At 41.9% G+C, this 14,047-nt stretch overlaps 1 protein-coding gene across 1 annotated transcript in view; it reads left to right on the top strand.

Moving 5' to 3' along the window:
- Positions 1-14,047, top strand: part of LOC126284139 (D-altritol 5-dehydrogenase-like) — a 190,268-nt gene that overhangs the window by 104,990 nt on the left and 71,231 nt on the right. Inside the window, exon 7 of the mRNA XM_049982855.1 lies at positions 8,348-8,513. Coding sequence (XP_049838812.1) covers positions 8,348-8,513 — 166 coding nt within the window. The remainder of the gene's footprint in view (positions 1-8,347; positions 8,514-14,047) is intronic.

Below are 14,047 nucleotides of genomic sequence, written 5' to 3'. Positions count from 1 at the left end.
GTGAATGTGCACCTTAAGCTAAAATGAAGCTCTTCATCACCTCTAAATCTGTAGATATACAGAAATACATTTACATCTGATTTATGTTGCTGTTCTGTTCAGTATAAGTAAAATCTGCAAGTTAACACTCATCATTTGACAGTGCGGTTCACCCACACACGTGAGGCATGATCTTCATTTAACAAACAGTTCCCATAATCTTCATTTAACAAATAGTTTTATCAAACCTTAACAATGGTGATTTAGCCATGCAGTCAGCTGTGCATCCTTCTGCACTACAGTTGCTGCTGCTGTTGTCATTATTATTTTTGTTGTTGTTGTTGTTGTTGGTGGTGGTGGTGGTGATGGCGTTGATGGTTGAGGAGGATCACAATGGCTGATTCAGCCTCGCCAGAATGCAATGTGTTTGTTCTTGTTGTATGTTTAGTTGTTGACCACATGCATATCCTGTACCATATTACAGGATTTGTTCTTTTGTACAGAAAAATTGCTTTTGATTTAGAACTTTCCTTTATTGGAACAGAAGTCATCTGGTACTTTATTTACCTGCAAGTAATTGCTAGTGTTTGCTCTTGTGAAATATCACTCCTAGTCAGTCCTAGGATTTTTATCAGTCACTTATTGGCTCTTTCACCTCTGGCAATGCTTGCTGATGTGAAAAATGCTGTGCTGTATCATGGCACAGAATCAAATTGAGCTGTATGTCCCCTGTAAGTGGTTGGGTAGGTCAGTTCAAATGTTGGAGGAAGGTAAGGTCATACCAGCTCCAGTTGGCTTATCCCTAGTAAAATTTTCTGATGTTCAAATCAACTGTGTGGTTGTGACAGCTTTGACTTTGTTTTAATGTTTGTTATGCTAGCGAAAAGGAGATACTTTGAGAAGAGAATCCACTATTCACCATCTTACTCTGTTTTTATCTCACACTTGTAGCACACCATTTAAGTAACTGTACAGACAATCGAAAGAAACTTCCACATGGGAAAAATATATTAAAAACAAAGATTCCAAGACTTACCAAGCGGGAAAGCGCCGGCAGACAGGCACAATGAACAAAACACACACACAGAATTACTAGCTTTCGCAACCGATGGTTGCTTCTTCAGGAAGGAGAGGGAAAGACGAAAGGATGTGGGTTTTAAGGGAGAGGGTAAGGAGTCATTCCAATCCCGGGAGCGGAAAGACTTCCCTTAGGGGAAAAAAAGGACAGGTGTACACTCGCACACACACACACACACACACACACACACACACACACACACACACACACACACATATCCATCCGCACATACACAGACACAAGCAGACATATTTCAAGGCAAAGAGTATGGGCAGAGATGTAAGTCAAGGCGGAAGTGTGGAGGCAAAGATGATGTTGAATGACAGGTGAGGTATGAGCGGCGGCAACTTGAAATTAGCGGAGGTTGAGGCCTGGCGGATATCGAGAAGAGAGGATATACTGAAGGGCGAGTTCCCATCTCCAGAGTTCGGATAGGTTGGTGTTGGTGGGAAGTATCCAGATAACTCGGACGGTGTAACACTGTGCCAAGATGTGCTGGCCGTGCATCAAGGCATGTTTAGCCACAGGGTGATCCTCATTACCAACAAACACTGTCTGCCTGTGTCCATTCATGCGAATGGACAGTTTGTTGCTGGTCATTCCCACATAGACAGCGTCACAGTGCAGGCAGGTCAGTTTGTAAATCACGTGGGTGCTTTCACACGTGGCTCTCCCTTTGATCGTGTACATCTTCCGGGTTACAGGACTGGAGTAGGTGGTGGTGGGAGGGTGCATAGGACAGGTTTTACACTGGGGGCGGTTGCAAGGGTAGGAGCCAGAGGGTAGGGAAGGTGGTTTGGGGACTTCATAGGGATGAACCAAGAGGTTACGAAGGTTAGGTGGACGGCGGAAAGACACTCTTGGTGGAGTGGGGAGGATTTCATGAAGGATGGATCTCATTTCGGGGCAGGATTTTAGGAAGTCGTATCCCTGCTGGAGAGCCACATTCAAGGTCTGATCCAGTCCCGGGAAGTATTCTGTCACAAGTGGGGCACTTTTGGGGTTCTTCTGAGAGAGGTTCTTGGTTTGAGAGGATGAGGAAGTGGCTCTGGTTATCTGCTTCTGTACCAGGTTGGGAGGGTAGTTGCGGGATGCGAAAGCTGTTTTCAGGTTGTTGGTGTAATGGCCGAGGGATTCAGGACTGGAGCAGATTCGTTTGCACGAAGGCCTAGGCTGTAGGGAAGGGACCGTTTGATATGGAATGGGTGGCAGCTGTCATAATGGAGGTACTGTTGCTTGTTGGTGGGTTTGATGTGGATGGATGTGTGAAGCTGGCCATTGGACAGATGGAGGTCAACGTCTAGGAAAGTGGCATGGGATTTGGAGTAGGACCAGGTGAATCTGTAGGAACCAAAGGAGTTGAGGTTGGAGAGGAAATTCTGGAGTTGTTCTTCACTGTGAGTCCAGATCATGAAGATGTCATCAATAAATCTGTACTAAACTTTGGGTTGGCAGGCTTGGGTAACCAAGAAGGCTTCCTCTAAGCGACCCATAAATAGGTTGGTATACGAGGGGGCCATCCTGGTACCCATGGCTGTTCCCTTTAATTGTTGGTATGTCTGGCCTTCAAAAGTGAAGAAGTTGTGGGTCAGGATGAAACTGGCTAAGATGACGAGGAAAGAGGTTTTAGGTAGGGTGGCAGGTGATCGGCGTGAAAGGAAGTGCTCCATGGCAGCAAGGCCCTGGACGTGCGGGATATTCATGTATAGGGAAATGGCATCAATGGTTACAAGGATGGTTTCCGGAGGTAACAGACTGGGTACGGATTCCAGGCATTCGAGAAAGTGGTTGGTGTCTTTGAGGAAGGATGGGAGACTGCATGTAATGGGTTGAAGGTGTTCATGCCTTATATATATATATATATATATATATATATATATATATATATATATATATCGTCACAGTGCAGGCATGACTCCTTACCCTCTCCCTAAAAACCCACATCCTTTCGTCTTTCCCTCTCCTTGCTGAAGAAGCAACCATCGGTTGCGAAAGCTAGTAATTCTGTGTGTGTGTTTGTGTGTTTTTTTCATGTGCCTGTCTGCCGGCGCTTTCCCGCTTGGTAAGTCTTGGAATCTTTGTTTTTAATATATTTTTCCCATGTGAAGTTTCTTTCTATTTTATTTACATCATCATTAATTTGAACCCAACAATTACATTTGTTATTGTCTCTGTTGCATTTCAAAATCTTCTCTATCGTCTTACTTTCTCTTTTCGTTTGTACAAGAAGTTTCACTCTGTATTCATCTTCCATTTTTCCGTAATCTACCATACATTTTATCCTGCCTAATTATACTCAATAATACGTAATTTACTTCCAAACCATAACCTAAAATTTTCAACACTTTCAACATAACCGCTGTTATAAAATCCATTGTTCCAAGTTTACAAACATTTCGTGTAAACTCGTGAATACTATTTCACAGCTTCAGTTCCTTTCACCCATTACACAACCATCTCAGTTTTTTCCAACAACTTTCGTTTTATTTCCATTCCCGTTTTTCCCACATAACCGATCATTTTTTAGCAGCTTCCCACAGGTTTACACGTTATTATTTCTTCATCAAACAATTGTTAGCCTCATTCTCATAACCTGCCAGTACATAACCAGTCCTTTGAATACATTTAGACACATATTCTTCGAGATTTTATTCGAAAATTTTTTACGAATTTTATTTTTTCGGAAATTATTTTTTCGAAACTTTTTTCGAAAAAAATTTTTTTTCTTTTTTTCGAGAAAATTTTTTTCGAAATTTTCTTGAATTTCCCCACCCTTTAACGTGATCTGGAGACAACATAACTACCCAACCTTTGCACCCATTGTTGTTCACCAACCTAAGTTCAGCACATGATCAACATAGCTCATCTCAAACCAACACTTTTTCGACTTTTTTCACACCTTTATCTCTCCCTATACAAATCTCTATTTACTTTCACTTTAACCTCATATTACCCTTTCCACCTACTAATACCATGTCAACCTCACAACATCCCTACAACGACCCTATTAAATTTTATTTACATTCCCTCCGCAAACATGCCTTCACCCTAGCCAGATTACGCTCCCATATTTTATTTACTCAGGCTTGTCTGACATTTGGCATTACTCCCAAAGGCCTCACACTTAAAGTTCCCATCTCTGGCTGCAATCCTTCTTTCCATCAGTCCTTATACCAGTTCCAAACAGCACAATCCATAGCCCTCACCCGCCTAATCCTTCACCTATACATCGACTCGGCCAATGAACACACCCGTCAACTCCTATCCCAAATCAAAGTCCTCAATCTTTCCTCTCCCACATCCACACCGGCTGTACATAGCATCCTCCTACAGGCCAACCGCAAATTAGAACAACATGCCACCCTCCACCTCAAAAAACTATCCAATCTCCTGGTTTCCCACCTCCGGAAAGGCAACTCACTCACCCTCCACAACCTTTCCAACAAACCTCAACCTCCTCTCATTGCACACAGACCCAGTCTCTCCCATCTACTCAATCTCCCACTTCCAGCTCCACTCCCCCCCCACACCTCAAAATTCTAGTCAACACAATCTGGAACCACAACACCCCAATTCAGTAGTTAACCTTTCCTCCAAACCCCTCTCCCAATCCGAAACCTCTGTCCTATCCAAAGGTCTCACCTTCAGCCCCACTCCCAGGTTCAACCAAACTGCCCTTGTCAAAGATTTACTGTCCTACACTCGTAGTCTCTGCTGGAAATATCACTTTGCCACGAAGAAAAACAATCCTGATCCCACTCCTAATGATCCAACTCCCCAAGACACTATCCAAATTGAACTCTGCCTGCAACAGTTCCGTCCTCCATCACAGCGGGACCCACCTCCTCTTCCTCAAGATCACCCTCTCCAAACCTTCCAGGAATTTCTCACTTCCATCCTTGCCTCTCAATCATTCTTGAAAAACCTTAATCCTACTCCCAACATCACCACAGCCGAAGCCCAGGCTATCCGTGATCTGAAAGCTGACCGATCCATCATCATTCTTCCGGCTGACAAGGGTTCCACGACCGTGGTACTTGATCGTCGGAAGTATGTGGCTGAGGGACTGCGTCAGCTTTCAGACAACTCTACATACAAAGTTTGCCAAGGTAATCCCATTCCTGATGTCCAGGCGGAGCTTCAAGGAATCCTCAGAACCTTAGGCCCCCTACAAAACCTTTCACCTGACTCCATCAAACTCCTCACCCCACCGACACCTCCCACTCCTACCTTCTACCTACTTCCTAAAATCCACAAACCCAAACATCCTGGCCGCCCCATTGTAGCTGGTTACCATGCCCCCACAGAACGTATCTCTGCCTACGTAGATCAACACCTTCAACCCATTACATGCAGTCTCCCATCCTTCATCAAAGACACCAACCACTTTCTCGAACGCCTGGAATCCGTATCCAGTCTGTTACCCCCGGAAACCATCTTTGTAACCATTGATGCCACTTCCCTATACACGAATATCCCGCACGTCCAGGGCCTCGCTGCAATGGAGCACTTCCTTTCACGCCGATCACCTGCCACCCTACCTAAAACCTCTTTCCTCGTCACCTTAGCCAGCTTCATCCTGACCCACAACTTCTTCACTTTTGAAGGCCAGACATACCAACAATTAAAGGGAACAGCCATGGGTACCAGGATGGCCCCCTCGTATGCCAACCTATTTATGGGTCGCTTAGAGGAAGCCTTCTTGGTTACCCAAGCCTGCCAACCCAAAGTTTGGTACAGATTTATTGATGACATCTTCATGATCTGGACTCACAGTGAAGAACAACTACAGAATTTCCTCTCCAACCTCAACTCCTTTGGTTCCATCAGATTCACCTGGTCCTACTCCAAATCCCATGCCACTTTCCTAGACGTTGACCTCCATCTGTCCAATGGCCAGCTGCACACATCCGTCCACATCAAACCCACCAACAAACAACAGTACCTCCATTATGACAGCTGCCACCCATTCCATATCAAACGGTCCCTTCCCTACAGCCTAGGGCTTCGTGACAAACAAATCTGCTCCAGTCCTGAATCCCTCGACCATTACACCGACAACCTGAAAACAGCTTTCGCATCCCGCAACTACCCTCCCAACCTGGTACAGAAGCAGATAACCAGAGCCACCTCCTCATCCCCTCAAACCCAGAACCTCTCTCAGAAGAACCCCAAAAGTGCCCCACTTGTGACAGAATACTTCCCGGGACTGGATCAGACCTTGAATGTGGCTCTCCAGCAGGGATACGACTTCCTAAAATCCTGCCCCGAAATGAGATCCATCCTTCATGAAATCCTCCCCACTCCACCAAGAGTGTCTTTCCGCCGTCCACCTAACCTTCGTAACCTCTTGGTTCATCCCTATGAAATCCCCAAACCACCTTCCCTACCCTCTGGCTCCTACCCTTGCAACCGCCCCCGGTGTAAAACCTGTCCTATGCACCCCCCACCACCACCTACTCCAGTCCTGTAACCCGGAAGGTGTACACGATCAAAGGGAGAGCCACGTGTGAAAGCACCCACGTGATTTACCAACTGACCTGCCTGCACTGTGACGCTGTCTATGTGGGAATGACCAGCAACAAACTGTCCATTCGCATGAATGGACACAGGCAGACAGTGTTTGTTGGTAATGAGGATCACCCTGTGGCTAAACATGCCTTGATGCATGGCCAGCACATCTTGGCACAGTGTTACACCGTCCGAGTTATCTGGATACTTCCCACCAACACCAACCTATCCGAACTCTGGAGATGGGAACTCGCCCTTCAGTATATCCTCTCTTCTCGATACCCGCCAGGCCTCAACCTCCGCTAATTTCAAGTTGCCGCCGCTCATACCTCACCTGTCTTTCAACAACTTCTTTGCCTCTGTACTTCCGCCTCGACTGACATCTCTGCCCTTACTCTTTGCCTTTAAATATGTCTGCTTGTGTCTGTGTATGTGCGGATGGATATGTGTGTGTGTGCGAGTGTACACCTGTCCTTTTTTTCCCCTAAGGGAAGTCTTTCCGCTCCCGGGATTGGAATGACTCCTTACCCTCTCCCTTAAAACCCACATCCTTTCGTCTTTCCCTCTCCTTCCTGAAGAAGCAACCATCGGTTGCGAAAGCTAGTAATTCTGTGTGTGTGTTTGTGTGTTTTGTTCATGTGCCTGTCTGCCGGCGCTTTCCCGCTTGGTAAGTCTTGGAATCTTTGTTTTTAATATATTTTTCCCATGTGGAAGTTTCTTTCTATTTTATTTAAATCTAAAGGATCTGTGGATTAGTTTTTGTCTCTGTATTTTCAGCTTCTGTTAGGAAGAAATAATTGAATTTAGTGGCCAGTAATTTGTATTTTACATCATTTGCCTTGTTGCCACTGTAATCAGGGAGTTTGTTGTATGTTATAAGTTGTCCATGTCTTGTTCTTGAAATTTTTAATTTATTGTGAATAGTGTGTGTTTTTTGCCTTCTTGATGTTACACTGAAGAAGTTTGCAATACTACACATAGTTCATTCTAAGCCCTTATTTAGGCTAATTGGGCTAGTTCCCTGAATGGAAAAAAATCTCTCTCCATAGCATAAGATACTTTTATCCCTGATGTCAGCCACTTTTCTCTCAGTTCCCAGTGAAACTGTCCCTGACACATTGGCAAGGAAAGGGAGTCCGGATTTATAGTGTTGTCTGAAAGCTGTCAAGAAAGAGTAAAACTCGCATCTACAATGTGTCCTTGGTAAACTTCTTCCTACACTTAAATATCCTGTGTTTATACTCTTTGTAATGTTAAAGTTCATATTTATGTAGAACTGTTCTCCACTTGAAAATATTTCTGACTGATGTGAGGTTTATTAACTACACATTTTAGAAGAGAAGTATGCTCTTTAATAGGAGAAATAATGATGTTTTATGTTAAGCCCACAGTCAATACAGAAGCCAATAGTGGTCATAGCTTTGAAAATCTAGAAAAAATTGAAACCTTATAGCATAACAACTGTCTAATGTAGACTCTTCAGATAAGCCAGTTTCTTAGGCACATCCATCGTAGAGGCCACCATATTAAAACTCTGAACTGGATGAAAAAAATTTTACGGAACTTAAAATTACTTTCTCTTCTCACACTGTGTGCAGATAGTCAACAAAAACATAGACATTAAATATAAAAGATCCCTTTAATTATAAGCCATTGTAACTACTGTGTCTGATGATATTCGCCATGTTATTTGTATGATAGTTTTCAAGTTTTACATAAAGCATAAATTGGAGTACATCCAAATATTCTTTTATTAACTGTCTACATTATTTCCTGCAGGCCTTGGGTATGAGATGATAGATCATAATGAACTCTGTAACAAGACTTTTGATTTGGCAATTGACTGTACAGGAGATGCCATGATTCAACAAGAAGCAGCCCATGCATTAGGTTTTGGAGGACACCTTCTCATTTTCAGATCAAACTCTGTGAAGGACAGACTATGGTAAACACTACCGATATTTAATTTATAACATTGTGGAGCAATATAATAATAATGCTTGTTGTTAAAAAAGGTACATTTTACACGTAAGACATAGTATTTTTTACCACGGCTTGAAGCTGGTATGTATTCATATGTTCTAACTGGGTACCTTGTTTGGAATCATGTAAGTGATTATTGTCATTGGATCTTTGTTTTCAGGATGAACATACAATTATGAGCCAATACGTTATGACCACTGTCCAATGCAAGATTTAATGCCACTTGAAGGCAATGCGTTCATGTGACACCATAAGAATAATATATAAATGGAACAGAGATGAATGGGGAATCCGTCTAGTGACAATACTGATCACAGTTGGGGAAAACTGGTGTCATAAGTGACTTTGAAAAAGGACAGATTATCATGGCCATGTGCTTGGGAACGATGACTTTGGAAATGGCTGAGCAGGTTGGCTGTTCATGTGCCTCTGTAATGAGCATCTATGATCATTATTGCAGACCACCTGCATCCCTTCACTCTTGATGTCTTCCCTGACAGTGATGGTAACTTCCAGAAGGATAACCATCGACCTAACAGCCAGAATCATGCCAAAGACATTTGAGGAACATGATAGTAAACTCACATTAATATTTGGCAACCAAATTCCCCTGGTAGAAGCCTTGTGGAACACATATGGGATGTTAACAGGTGTTAGCTTCATAATCAAACACCACTGGCTCATAATTTATGGGAATTGCACACCTTGTACATCTACACTTAGTACAATACATCTTCATAAATCTGCCAAGGACTTGAATCCATGCCATTCAGAATCACTGTTGTGTTGTGCTCCAAAAGTGTACCAACTTGCTATCAACTAGGTGGTCATAATGTTTTGATTCATTGGCATTTTGTTCATATACTTTAACCAAAAAGTTTCATTTTAGACTATTTTTCTTTATGCAGATGTGCACTTTGTCTTTAATTTCTGGAATGACTCCATCTCTTGTCACTAATTTATTCATCTTCTGATTTTTCGCAAACATTTCATCAGACCAACTGAATTTTTCTGGCTGTGAATATGTGTTTGGCTCTCTACTGTGGTGCTTATCCTAGTTCCTTTCTACCTTCTTTTATAAATTTTAGTATTTTATATAGAATCTTGTTTAATATTGGGTTGGGGAAGACTAATTGGAATCACATGATTTCTCCCTTTTCAGCTTTTGTGGCTGCTGCTTGAAAGCATGAAAACCAGATATCAATTGCCTATTAGTACTGTCACAACATCAACTTCTTTCTGGTATTAATGATTATTTTGAATTATAATCAACATGGTGGTATTATTGGCTTTTCATAATAACAACAGGACTAATAGTTTTCCACCAACTTATTGCGAAATTCCTATATATTGGAGAATTATCTTCTTTAGTGTAAGTGGTTGAGGTAGAAGTGTTGGATAGAAATGGATAATTATGCAGAGGGAATTATTGATTAAATTACTGACTTTCCCACATAGACATATATCAGCCCCTCATATTAGCTGTACTTATACTATCACCATCAAACATGTGTGTATGTATGTATCTGGGATAAATGTTTTACCCTGCATTAGACTGATAGATGTTATTGGAAAATGCAACTTTGACACATGAACTATACTACAGGAGTACTACTTCTGATGATTTATAATAAAAGATTAAAAATGTGGGATTTAGAAGCAGTGAATAAAGAACTACACACAATGATGGCATATACCTTTTTGTGTGTTAAATAATCTCTGGGTAATTTGGTCTGAGTTAATTAATTATGTCACGATGGACAGACTACATCTAGGATAACTGAAGACTGTTATAAATGTAGCAGTGTCTGCTATATTCTGGGAAGCTTGTGCCAGGTATTGGTGGTCTCAGTGGCAGCAGTGCCCTGGGTGATGCATTGTCTTGGATGGCTGAAGACAAAATCCTGGCCCATTATGTCATATCTGATTCTCATACGTAATGACCCATCTCTGTGCAGGGTGCTGCTTGACAACATGAACTGTATTCAATCAACAACTTAGAATGACAACCAGTGCGCTGCACTCATATTTAACAGTGTCACGTCATAACCAAAATAAAGTCTAAATCCAAAAGTATGGTCACTAATGAAATACAACACTCATCCATGAAAGCATGGTCATAACAAACACCATTGTACAGCCAGAACAGAACTGACATCCTGTACAAAGCGTGCAGCTATTTATACAAACATTCCACAATATTGGATTTCTAAATACATCAAATACTCCAGAGTACACAAACATACTGTATTTCAAGAACCTTCCATACCTGATAAATACTAAATAACAAATAGTCACTCATAGTTAGATCAGAACTGCAGACCCGCAGCACATCAGTTAGTATTGCTAATACCACCCCACACTGCTTGCACCACAGTTCACAACAACATTCCCTCTCCTGGAGAACCAGTGACCTGCTGCTTCCATATTACCACTGGAGCCAACTGAAGCACCTTGGGTACTGATCTTTTCATTGGTTCTCCATATAGTGGCACTGTCAGGTCCTTGCATTCTGGTCATGTTGTTACATCCTCTTCACTACAATGGGCACCAGCGTAGCCCCTCCAGTCAAAGCTTCATGATCGTTGAGTGAGTCTTCAGTTTCCTTGAACATCCCATCATCAATCTGTATCTCTGGATCTTAGTAGGGCTTCATAAGGAGGCTGTGGATAATGTCTCTGCACTTCTGTTATCCTGATAGAGGGTCATAATCCTCGACTTCATATATGATGTTCAAGAAGAGATGAAGGAAACAATATGGCCCACGGAAGCATTTTAGTAACTATTCTGATATTCCCACTTTCTGCACAGTCATAAAAATCTTATTAAATTTTATTGGCTGTATCTTTCTGACTGGTGTTTGGCATTATAGAGCACTTTCTCTTTCTCATGATTGTCCTGAGTCCATATACAAGCCAGCTGCCTTACTTCATCAGTCCTGGTGATGAGATGTTTCGTGTAGTCATCCTAAGTATCGTTGTTATTGTTGTGGTCTTCAGTCCTGAGACTGGTTTGATGCAGCTCTCCATGCTGCTCTATCTTGTGCAAGCTTCTTCATCTCCCAGTATCTACTGCAACCTACATCTTTCTGAATCTGCTTAGTGTAGTCATCTCTTGGTCTCCCTCTACGATTTTTACCCTCCATGCTGCCCTCTAATACTAAATTGGTGATCCCTTGATGCCTCAGAACATCTCCTACCAACTGATCCCTTCTTCTGGTCAAGTTGTGCCACAAACTTCTCTTCTCCCCAATCCTATTCAATACTTCCTCATTAGTTATGTGATCTACCCATTTAATCTTCAGCATTCTTCTGTAGCTCCACATTTCGAAAGCTTCTATTCTCTTCTTGTCCAAACTAGTTATCGTCCATGTTTCACTTCCATACATGGCTACACTCCAAACAAATACTTTCAGAAACAACTTCCTGACACTTAAATCTATACTCGATGTTAACAAATTTCTCTATTTCAGAAATGCTTTCCTTGCCATTGCCAGTCTACATTTTATATCCTCTCTACTTCGACCATCATCAGTTATTTTGCTCCCCAAATAGGAAAACTCGTTTACTACTTTAAGTGTCTCATTTCCTAATCTAATTCCCTCCGCACCACCCGACTTTATTCGACTACATTCCATTATCCTTGTTTTGCTTTTGTTGATGTTCATCTTATATCCTCCTTTCAAGACACTATCCATTACGTTCAACTGCTCTTCCAAGTCCTTTGCTGTATCTGACAAAATTACAATGTCATCGGCGAACCTCAAAATTTTTATTTCTCCTCCATGAATTTTAATACCTACTCCGAATTTTTCTTTTGTTTCCTTCACTGCTTGCTCAATATACAGATTGAATAACATCGGGGAGAGACTACAACCCTGTCTCACTCCCTTCCCAACCACTGCTTCCCTTTCATGTCCCTCGACTCTTATAACTGCCATCTGGTTTCTGTACAAATTGTAAATAGCATTCCGCTCCCTGTATTTTACCCCTGCTACCTTCAGAATTTGAAAGAGAGTATTCCAATCAACATTGTCAAAAGCTTTCTCTAAGTCTACAAATGCTAGAAACGTAGGTTTGCCCTTCCTTAATCTAGCTTCTAAGATAAGTTGTAGGGACAGTATTGCCTCACGTGTTCCAACATTTCTACGGAATCCAAACTGATCTTCCCCGAGGTCGGCTTCTACTAGTTTTTCCATTCATCTGTAAAGAATTCGTGTTAGTATTTTGCAGCTGTGACTTATTAAACTGATAGTTTGGTAATTTTCACATCTGTCAACATGTGCTTTCTTTGGGATTGGAATTCTTATATTCTTCTTGAAGTCTGAGGGTATTTCACCTGACTCATACATCTTGCTCACCAGATGGTAGAGTTTTGTCACGACTGGCTCTCCCAAGGCCGTCAGTAGTTCCAATGGAATGTTGTCTACTCCCAGGGCCTTGTTTCGACTCAGGTCTTTCAGTGCTCTGTCAAACTCTTCACGCAGTATCATATCTCCCATTTCATCTTCATCTACGTCCTCTTCCATTTCCATAAAATTGTCCTCAAGTACATCGCCTTGTATAGACCCTCTATATACTCCTTCCACCTTTCTGCTTTCCCTTCTTTGCTTAGAACTGGGTTTCCATCTGAGCTCTTGATGTTCATACAAGTGGTTCTCTTATCTCCAAAGGTCTCTTTAATTTTCCTGTAGGCAGTATCTATCTTACCCCTAGTGAGATAAGCCTCTACAGCCTTACATTTGTCCACTAGCCATCCCTGCTTAGCAATTTTGCACTTCCTGTCGATCTCATTTTTGAGACGACTGTATTCCTTTTTGCCTGCTTCATTTACTGCATTTGTGTATTTTATCCTTTCATTAATTAAATTCAATATTTCTTCTGTTACCCAAGGATTTCTACTAGCCTTCATCTTTTTACCTACTTGATCCTCTGCTGCCTTCACTACTTCATCCCTCAAAGCTACCCATTCTTCTTCTACCGTATTTCTTTCCCCCATTCCTGTCAATTGCTCCCTTATGCTCTCCCTGAAACTCTGTACAACCTCTGGTTCCTTTCGTTTATCCAGGTCCCATCTCCTTAAATTCCCACCTTCTTGCAGTTTCTTTAGTTTTAATCTACAGGTCATAACCAATAGATTGTGGTCAGAGTCCACATCCGCCCCTGGAAATGTCTTACAATTTAAAACCTGGTTCCTAAATCTCTGTCTTACCATTATATAATCTATCTTAAACATGTCAGTATCTCCAGGCTTCTTCCATGTATACAGCCTTCTTTTATGGTTCTTGAACCAAGTGTTAGCTATGATTAAGTTGTGCTCTGTGCAAAATTCTACCAGGCGGCTTCCTCTTTCATTTCATTGCCCCAGTCCATATTCACCTACTACGTTTCCTTCTCTCCCTTTTCCTACTACCGAATTCCAGTCACCCATGACTATTAAATTTTCGTCACCCTTCAGTATCTGAATAATTTCTTTTATTTGATCATACATCTCTTC

Source organism: Schistocerca gregaria, chromosome 8 (genome assembly GCF_023897955.1).
Source record: "Schistocerca gregaria isolate iqSchGreg1 chromosome 8, iqSchGreg1.2, whole genome shotgun sequence".
NCBI lineage: Eukaryota > Metazoa > Arthropoda > Insecta > Orthoptera > Acrididae > Schistocerca > Schistocerca gregaria.
Note: the sequence above shows the minus strand (reverse complement) of the source record. Positions and strands in the feature narration are given on the sequence as shown.